Source organism: Anolis sagrei, chromosome 1 (genome assembly GCF_037176765.1).
Source record: "Anolis sagrei isolate rAnoSag1 chromosome 1, rAnoSag1.mat, whole genome shotgun sequence".
NCBI lineage: Eukaryota > Metazoa > Chordata > Lepidosauria > Squamata > Dactyloidae > Anolis > Anolis sagrei.
In genome coordinates, this window is record NC_090021.1 from 237,848,701 (window position 1) to 237,859,121 (window position 10,421).

A 10,421-nucleotide genomic window follows, 5' to 3' on the forward strand; every position below is an offset into this window, starting at 1 on the left:
CCCATTTGCCACTTTGGCAGTGCAGTTGCCCAGACTAGTGTCAATAGGAGGCTAGGGAATAGTCACTTTGGATAGCATTTATTAATTTAATTCCATTTCTTGTCCTCTACCTAGAAATCTCAAAGAAATGTACATTAAAAATAATTCAACAATTTGTAAACACTTGAAATTAAAAAAGGCTACAGAATATTAAAATATTAAGGAATTAAAAAGACAAATTGAAACAAGTTAAAAGACCCAGAAATGGTTAACTGCCAGGCCATCCTGAGCTCACTTGATGATCAGGGTAGCCTTGTTAAGAGAGAGGTCCTTCAGCAAAACACATCTTTCCCCACGTTTCCAATCCAAAATTGACAAAATGATAACAAAATGATTCAAATACAAATGTACATATATTCAAACTTAATTACCAATTCAAACTTATCTTTGTATGCTTTCACAATGTTTCCTTAATTTAAGCTTTAGACCCAATCATACCCTTGCTTCTCCTGCCATAACTTAAAGAATGAGATTTTTGAAAAATGGATTTTTTTTGTTTTTTTAAAAAAGCAGTTGTCCCAATTCTGTATAATTTTTGTTTCTGAGGTCACTACAGTATTGATGTGTGTGTTCTAAACAAGTGGCCAACTCTAACTCATTGGAAGTGCAGGCAGCATCTCAAGCTGGGCAAAATGAAACCCAACACAAGGTACAACTGAGCAAACATCATCACCAAATTACCCTTTTCCAATCAAACTACAGTTGACCCTCTGTCTCATATAGAGATTCCATGTACAAGTTAAAAAGAGAGTGCTCACCTATATTCTCACTGTATGGGGACATTAGAGGCTTTGCATCCAATATTTTAAGTGGCAGGATTCAACGTTTTTCTGTTAGGCACACACACACAAAAACAAAATCTACCAGCAAATTAAAGACTATGTGTATAGAATAGTCTGAAGAGAGAGATATTTCATTTACTGAGGTCGAATTTTCATGTCCACATATTGGTAAGAATAGTGGTATCCCTTTCCAGCGACCCAGTTGATGCCATCACCAAAAGTGGCGTGTTCCCCTCTGAGGTACAGGCCATTCAGATTGGAAGCGTGGCAATCACCATACCACCAGCTTCCCTTATACGCCACAGCACAGTTTTTTGTATAATGGCTATCATTGTCCCTGTCTCGTGTGGAGAATGGACGCCCCCCGTGTGCTGAAAGTGAATCACCTAAAAGGGAATGAAAAAGGGAAAATCAAATACAATCCCGCAGACTGCTTAGAATTTTATCCTTTATTTCAACCTAATGGAGATGAAGATAGACATACATTCAATATTTGATTCCTCCTAAGCTTTCTGAGGGCCCTGTCCCTATTTTTGTTACTAGGGTGGCTATTCAGTTATATCCTGCTCTTCTCCTGACAAAGGAGCCTTGGGACCAAACCCCATAGGTATAGAAGGCTCACACTATATATAGGAGTTGAAGGGAGCTGATAGACAATCCTTCTCATGGAGATGCTAAATAAACTTTATTTTGTGCATCTGTGTTTTCTTTGTGACCCATCACATGAGGGCAAGTATGGAATTTTCCACTTGTAGCATCATGTCTGGGCTCAGATTGTGGAATATTTCAGTTTTTCAAACAAGGGACGATCATCCTATGATATTGTATATCCAGATTATGATATTGTAAATATTGAAAAGGATGCCATGCAATGTGTATTCATAAAGCTATTGATTCTGGCCACTAGGTCTTCTTACAATGGGTTACACACTGGAGTGAAATAACAAAAGGACCAAATAAAGCACTGTCTTAAAACATTAGAACTTGAGAGTCACCTGATCATTGAGTTGTTGTAGGTTTTTCGGGCTGTATGGCCATGTTCTAGAAGCATTCTCTCCTAATGTTTTGCCTGTATCTATGGCAGGCATCCTCAGAAGTTGTGAGATCTGTTGGAAACTAGGAAAATTGGGTTTATATATCTGTGGAAAATCCAGGGTGTGAGAAAGAACTCTTGTCTGTTGGAGGTAGGTGTGAATGTTTCAACTGAATGCCATTTTCCTGCTTCTTGGCAGGGGGTTGGACTGGATGGCCCAAGAGTTCTTTCTCCCACCCTGGACTTTCCACAGATATAAACCCAATTTTCCTAGTTCCCCACAAGTTTCACAATATTCTACATAGAGAGATTCAAAACAGCCACAGCAGAATGGACGCCCATCCTTCATTATGTATCTCTGTCCTCCAAGTATGGTTTCACACTCAAGGCAACAGAAGTGTTTCATGTGCCAATGACGACCTTCTGCTTCTGTGCATTCATCAGCAAAAATGATCTCATCACACGCAGAACATCGTGGCTTGAGTAGTTCAGCATGGTGTCTGCCACAATGGATTTTCCCATCTTAGTAGAAATAGATTAAGTCAACAAGGAGTTCATTGCATGTAAAGCACACAAAACAGGATGGATGCCAGCAAACTCCAGGTCCAGCTCTTGAAGCAAATACTGCAACTTCACCTCCATTTATCTTTGTACCATACTGTTCACAAAGAGCATGTATAACTGCTCGAGGAAGTAATTTGACTGTGCCTCGTCCCAGTGCTTCCTTCTTTCTTTGGGAACTAAATATCTGAAGTTCCTTCTTCTCTTCTTCACTTAAAGATTGACAGTATCTCACCTCATTATCATGGGGTGGTAGCTGATAAAGAAGCTGTTTAATTCGATGTTTCTCTCCCGGACTGTTAACATAAGGAATCTTCTCCTCTGACAGACAAGCAAAGTACAGTTGTACCTGTTCTGGTCTAAGACCTGGAGGAACCCATGAATATTCTTCTAAGGCACATCCAGAGTCATCATCTGACGCCAAGCTTAGCTGGAAGCCAAATGTAAGGTTGCCAACTTTTGGCTCCATTTCCAATAGTCACAAGTCAGCAGGACAGTGTCAAGATATTCAGTTCCAGTTCATCAATTAAAGGCTCCTGGTGAGAGAAGGAAGGGCTGGGGCACCTCAAGCAGCTCCTAAGGCAACTCCCAGGGATGAAGGCTCACCATGGAAGGGGAAAGGAGTCTTTTGGGGGGAGGGGGATCACAGCCAGCCCGAGCCATGCATGTCCAGAGTGGAGGGGCACCAAATCGAGACGAAGGCTCTCCTCCACATCCGAAGAGCAGACGCTCCCCACCACCGGACTCTTCTTTCCCCCGAATGGCACTCCAGCGCTGGAGAGCCCCCCGCTACAGCTAGTTTCCAACAGACCTCACAACTCTGAGGATGCTTGCCATAGATGCAAGCGAAACATCAGGAGGGGATGCTTCTAGAACATGGCCATACAACACAAAAACTACAATAACCCAGTGATTTCAGCCATGAAAGCCTTCGACAATACATTTTCACCTGATCACATCAGCTGAATAGCAGTAGTCAGTGATTTCTAAGTAAGTGAGTGGTGAAACCACTTCAGATGGTGTTCTTATAATAAAAACCCAATTGTTATATGCCCTGGCACTCTGTTGGAGGCACATCTGGGCACCAGATTGTTTTCTTCGGCACAGCCAGAGGATAGACTTACAAGATCAATCTCCAGACATTGTAATTCTACTGTTATCAGGGCACAACCTGAGAAGGTTCTCCAGGGGAGCTTCTAAAGTCAGGTCGTGTCCTCAGCGGGCACTCTTCTCAATACGATTGCATCTAAAAACAAACTTTACAGTATGTTATTATGCATGAGCTAGTCAACTCTCACTAATGGTAAAGCCATTGTAGAGTTTTCCCCACAAGATCTGATAAGAGGAGAGTAGATATTGCCTTCCTCTTAGGCTGGGAGTGTGACTTGGCCAAGATCATCCAGTGAGTTTCCACAAGGATCCAAATCCTGATCTCCCAAAATCCTAATACAACATTCAAACCATGAAACCACACTGACACATATTTCCATATGCAAAATATAATGATTGAATTCACTATACATGATATTTTAAGAAATATTTTTGCAAATTTACGCTGGATAGGACACATTTATCAAGGGCAACAACACATGAAGTTGACTAAAATTACAGCCGTCTCTCCACATTGCTATTGTTATCTGCTATACAGACCCTCTACGTTCCAAAAGTGTAACTTACCCATATTGCCATCTACATAAGAGACCATTGAAAGTTTATACTTTTCTTCCTCGCTTGAGATTTTGAAACCACTGTATGTTACATAAGTTCTGGTGTTATTGAAGTCCTTTGCATCAATCCGCAGCTGCTGTCTTCCTGATGAAACATGACATAGAGTAAGTATTGTTTGCAAGAGAAACTCGTTGACTTATTTACAATCATGTTAGAGATAGAGTATTCTCTAAGTGACCAAGCAAGATGGTGGACTGTGGGCTTCTCCTCTGACAAGCATCGGAGGGTGAACTCACCACCTATGGAAAACCACCAGTTCTGAGACATCGTAAGAGCAGTGGAGACACCCCCACCCCACACAAGGGGGAAGCAGAGGCTTTCAAAAGACCCAGTTCTATTTCTAATGCTTTGTTAAGACACTTGTTTTCCCTTGGTAATGAAGAGACGGTTGCTCTTTTTTTCATGAACCAGAGGAACAAAGCAAAAACCTAGCGGCATGGCAAGGATGAAGGAAGCCCTGGGTGAAGCTGCATCACATAATTGGAGCGGTTTGATCCCACTTCAACCGCTACACCTGCATCCTATGTTTTGCAGCAGTCTAGGAATACTGTTGTATCTGCAACAAGCAGCAGCAACATGGGATTACCTGAGTTTGTGAGAAGATGGATTTTATCATTGCCCAACCAAAATTCTGATGCTTGGTTTCCAAACCCATTTTTGTAAGACTGCCAGTCACGGTAGAAATCCACTGATCCATCCTGCCTCCTTTGGAAAACCTATATGTGGGCAGAGAGGAGTGATATTTCAGTGTTTCTACTGAGAGGCAATCTGTTTTCTGATTCACTGCTAAATGGACGCTTTTAGGCTGGCCTAATGCTCTGAAGAGGCATCTCCTGGTACAAGGAGGCATTAGGCACACTATCTAGGACAGGGATCCCCAAACGAAAGCCCACAGGCCAGATGAGACCCTCTTCGGTCACTTACTAGCCCCTGTCCTAAACTTAGGGCAACCCTAAGTCTGAAATGACTTGAAGACACACAACAGCAACAATCCTAATTAGTGTGACTATCTCATCAGCCAAAACCTGGTCCACACTTCCCATTGAAATGCCAGTAAGTTTATGTTGGTTAAAATTGTTCTTCATTTTAAATATTGTATAGTTCTGTACACTATACAATATGAACAGTGTACTTAGTAATTTGTTCATTTTTTCCAAACTATTATCTGCCCCCCCCCCAGCAGTCTGAGAGACCATGAAGTGACCCTCTGCTTTAAAAGTTTGAGGATCCCTGGTCTAGGAGAAAAAGCCATGTGGTATAATTATTAGAATGTTCTTCAGTAGGTGATTGATGAGAACATTCCTCTATTTGACACTTAGGACACTTTTACACAGGCCACAAATGGTAATGCTGGGGTACTCTGTATGGACAGCTGTCTATATGGACGGCCACTAAAAAGGCTGAAAGATTGTATGGAAGCTGCACAAGCATGCCTCCAAGCTTGCCTGGTGGCTGGATGGTGTTCACTGTCCAGCAGTGCCAGAATTGGTTCAGCACTGCTGGACTGCCACCTTACCTTGCTCCAACATTCTGGATTTTAGAGTGCCCATCAGGCACAAAAATGGTGTTCATCACTTGGTGCCTGGAATGGTGATAAATGAAGCAAGTAAGCAACACGAGAGAGGGGAGGAGGAACTGAAGTATTGCTTTCTCCTTTTGACCTTTCCTACTCTGATGGTATCGTTGTTGCAGCCACTCCTTGTCCAAAGCAACATAAACTGCCACTTTTCTGCTAGGTGGGCATTACAAAGTCCAAACTAGATGCCATTCTTGTCCAAGGAAAGTTGGAAGATGGCATAAAAAGCCACAGCAGCTTCCCGGACAGAAGTGGTCTAAAAAATGGAACAAGTGATGGAGTATCACATGCCTTTAATTAATGAGGTTCAAGACTACATTAATCCAAATCAACTCCATACATCATACAGTCACCACAAAGCTGATTTGCAACCCCTTCAGGATAAAGGGTCCCTTGTAGATGTTCCCTATGTCTAAGGCCATGCTGTCTGCTTACTGAGTAACACTGGTTGCCAGGAGGGTGGCAGCAGCCAGCAGCAGCCAAAATAATGGTGGCAGGATCTTCTGGTATCCCCAGAGCAGGCTGGGTGCTTCTGGTGTCCTGCTCTGCATCAATGATTGCTTCTCTTGTCTCCTGCTGTATGTGTAGGGTGGTAGAAGAAGTGCTTCTTATCAACTTGAAGAGTAGGGCAAGTGTGCAAGGTGTAAGAAGATTAAATTACTGGCACAACTGTCAATTATGTGAGCATAATGATCCAATTGGCAATGATTTTAAAAGGATTACAAAAGAGAGATTTGCACATACCTTCATGGCTCCCTTCTTCTCATTCACATGACCATTGATTCAGGTGAGTAGTTCTGGGATTCAAGCAGTAAGTACCATGTTTTCCTTTGGCAAAGTTCAGTGATTTTCCCTTCATTTTACATGGTTGCCAGTTCAGATCATGGGCATATCTATGACACACAGCAGTTTTGCATCATTTGTTAAAGCTTACCAGCCAGCCTCCTCCATCAGTCTCCATGTCACAGAAGACGCTCATTGCTTTCTCCGTGGCAAGGTAGATTGTATACCAACCACTCAGTGTCTCTCCACGCTCCAGAAGGTCTTTGCAGTCTTTGGCTCTTTCCTCTAGATGAAACACCAAAGAGGAAAGTCTGAACTGGTCAATGCAATCTGTCTTCTGATAGTATAGTATGCATGAGAAGGGTGGAGAGTAGAGGCTTATGCACATAACCCTCTACTGCAGGGATGGACAATTTCTAGAAGTGGTGGGGATGCACCGTCTCTGATGCTTCACCACTCTCTACCTGCCATAGAAAGGCTCTTGGGTGGGGTGCAGCCGGTTCTATTGCAGCAATATAGTAAGTCCTGGGGCTGGCCACAGGATTGTTCTAACAAAGATTCACATGCTGAAAATTTAGTGTTCTGCCCAGCCATGTGAATTTGGTGCATGCATAAACAATTAAAAAAAGCAATGATGATTCCATTGAAAAGTGACAGTGGGTAAACATGTATATCAGTCAGTTGTGACCCATTGACCCATTGGCCCTCCTTTCACTTCCACCATTGTCACAAGCACGGTCGGTGGGGACGAGAGAGAGGGCCTTCTGGGTGGTCACCCCCTGCCTCTGGAATTCCCTTCCTAGAGAAATAAGACTGGCTCCATCCCTCCTCTCCTTTCGTAAGAACTTGAAGACCTAGTGGTTTAAACAAGCCTTTGATAACGACTAGTTCTAGCTCAGCTCCAGATATTGTTGAATAAGGCCATATCTTTTTCTACCAATTACCCAGGTCACTTCCTCCTATTAGGCCCTGGAAATGAACAGCCATGGACTATACCTATTATTGTTGCAGCCTCCCATAGCATTGCACCCAATTTCCTGGGCCTTTTAGAAATGGCACTTGCCTCGGCCCAACCCCTTGGGGGGGGGGGGGGGATAGAGCAGTATATAAATAAAATTTTGTTGTTGTTGTTAGTCCTCGAATTACCCCTGTGTGAGACCCCATAGACCCAATGCCCCATTAGACCAGGGCCTTTCAGGAAGGCCTGGACCTAATTGGGTATCAAATTAATTCGGGACAAGCGGGGTTTACCTGCTTTGTCCTGAATTAATTCACTTTTACCTGGGGCATTGTTTGGATGCTTTAGGTAGTCTGACAGGCCCTGCATTTTGGGACCAGTCCAGAAGGGCCCTGAGAGTCTACTATAGTAACAGTAATAGTAATACTAATATTCCATGATAAGTTGCAGATCTGTTTTGTGTATGTGTATGCTTCATCATTTAATGCATTTTTAATTTATAAGTCCTTGGACCTCTTCACATGACCCAAAATTTGGTGGTAGCAACAGGCATTTGGTGGTAGCAACAGGCTCCCACCACACCCTGGAAAACTACTTTTGTGGTGGCTCCATGGAGTAACTGTTGGCCAAACCCTGTTGCCACTGAAAAAAGGCTTCCTGTCTTTCGATGGCAATTTATGGGAACAGCTGGCTTCTTCATGTTTCCCTCCTTTTGATGAGGTAGGGGGAAGCTGGGACAGTGTGGGGCATGGGGCGACAGCTCCCCACACTCCCTGGGTGGCCACCACTGAGATCACAGCAATCTATGGTGATTCCAGCAGCACGCATGGCAAGGTCCCTAATGAGTCTCAGCTACTTTGACTTTGATGGTGCAATATATCTGATTATTTGGATAAGAGGATCACACCATTGTTGAAAAAGGGCTCAACCACATTGTCTGTGGTAGTGATGACAAGACGTACCATGATGCTGACACTTAGCAAGAGTGCATTCCTCTCCTGTAGAAAGAAAAAACAAATTTCTGAATTCAACAAAGATGGTGTCCATGTCAGAATTAAAATGAGGATGAGAAAAGCTTTGGCAGCCCTGTATATTGACACTGCATTTTTAAAAAATATGAATTTATTTTATCTAGCAAATCAAAAATTAGCAAAACGTCTTCCACTCTAGCCCCATTTTTGCACACATCTAATCAGCTAAATCATAAAGTCTAGTGCAGCTTGTGATGTTTGCTTGGGCTAGGCTTCACCTGCAATCCCCTGCTATAGGGGAACTTACCTGGCTCTCCTTTCTCTCCCTTGGGTCCAGCTTTCCCAGGTGCCCCAGGAGAGCTTCTCTCACCTGAGGGAAAGAGATCAGACAACATTTGAAACTTCTCAAGACACCATATCTTCAAGGCGTCCAATCTAATGGTAAAATGCAGGTATCAGTAGAGATCAGCCTGAACGATGAACAAGGCATTGGATTTGGTTGGTATTCAGAACCTGGATTAGGGGCCTCATCACAGTGAGATTGTAATTCATTGGGCAGTGATTGGATTTGCCATCAACATGGTGAATCCATGGGAGAAACTGTTGCCCCACAAACTGCATTGCCTGCTGCACCCCATGGGGGGAAGCGTCACTGCCTGGCTTCCTCCCGTTGTTGTCTATGGAACACGGGAAGCCTCTTGTGTTCCGAGGGAAGTGTCCTACCATGCTGTCAGGATGCTTTGTCCACAGAGCCTCACTGGAAGTTTGTGTGATGACAACTATATATCCTATTCTGTTACATTGTGCATGTGTCAAACACAATTCCAATTGTAATTTACATTTTAAACAATTATGCTAATAACCCCCCCCCCTTCCAGATGCACCTGTCATTTGATGATAATATTGATCTGTTAGAGATGAAACACCAAAAGAAAACTGTTGCCTCTGGTTCTCAACAGATTTGCAGATCAGAAGGCCCTTATCTCACCTGGGGGGCCCTGGAATCCAGGGTCTCCCTTCATTCCGGGCAACCCATTTGTTCCTGGGATGCCAGGTATTCCTGCGGTGCCTGGCTGGCCTTGGAAAAAGACCTTGTCCGTTCCACACTGTGATAAGCCCTTCAGCTCTGCAAAGAGATAGGAAAGCAAAAACAAAATGATAGATCATAAACCTAAGTGAGTCATTACAGTGCAGCAAACAATACTGGGTTTGCACCAGCCCTACACTACCCATTTCATACATGTAATCTAGGAATGGAGTTGGATGCAGAAGAAGTTCAGCCAGCTTCTCTTGTGAAATTGCTACAGCAATGTGAGCAATGCTCAAATTCTCTTTCTGTACATACTTGAAAGGCACAGGAGTCCTCTCCTCCCAATGACCTGGGTCCTGCCCAGGAGAAACAAATACCATTTGTCCTTCCCTCCCAGTTTGACTCACGTTCACAGCAGTTGGTGTCTGTCTCTTCTCCAAAGATTCCTTTCTCCAGAGATATGACAGCAAAGCAGGTCACAGCTAGGTAAAACCCCAGCCAGCCAGCCATCTTACCTGTGGAACTGACCAGGTTAACTCCCTGGATTTGTCTCCAAATGCCCTAGTACCCCCTTTTATAGAGAGCAAATAGTTCGGTAAATAATGGCATGTGTAAATGTTTATAAATTTTGTCTGATGAGGGCTGGACTGAAATACTCTGTTTTGAAATGGCTGCTTTCACAAGAGTTGGCATACCTGACATTTCATTTAAATATATTCCCTTTCTACAGCAAACATTTGAAACCTCTGAATTGTGCAACCCCCTTATTTAGCAAACATTTCCTCCAGTTGAATAACACCTGCCTTTGAGCTTTGATCCTTTTGCAGAGTTGTATAAGTTTCTTTTCCTTTATCTCATTGCTGTATTAGATAGAAGTTCTTCTTCCTGGATCTTATATATTATTGTTCACTCTTACTCACTTTCTGTCTATGTCTTGTTTGCCTGAGTCATAATGATGAG

At 43.2% G+C, this 10,421-nt stretch overlaps 1 protein-coding gene and 1 pseudogene across 1 annotated transcript; both read right to left on the reverse strand.

Moving 5' to 3' along the window:
- Positions 1-57: 57 nt before the first annotated feature.
- Positions 58-10,030, reverse strand: LOC132771838 (veficolin-1-like). Its single transcript, XM_067462557.1, has 8 exons — positions 9,869-10,030; positions 9,420-9,557; positions 8,739-8,801; positions 8,423-8,458; positions 6,654-6,787; positions 4,730-4,859; positions 4,093-4,227; positions 58-1,207 (listed from the first exon to the last, which is right to left on the reverse strand). Exons 1-8 carry the CDS (start codon positions 9,969-9,971, stop codon positions 957-959), a joined length of 990 nt encoding a protein of 329 aa, XP_067318658.1. The 5' UTR covers positions 9,972-10,030; the 3' UTR covers positions 58-956.
- LOC132771831 (prickle-like protein 1 pseudogene) lies at positions 1,214-3,533 on the reverse strand (annotated as a pseudogene).
- Positions 10,031-10,421: the final 391 nt, after the last annotated feature.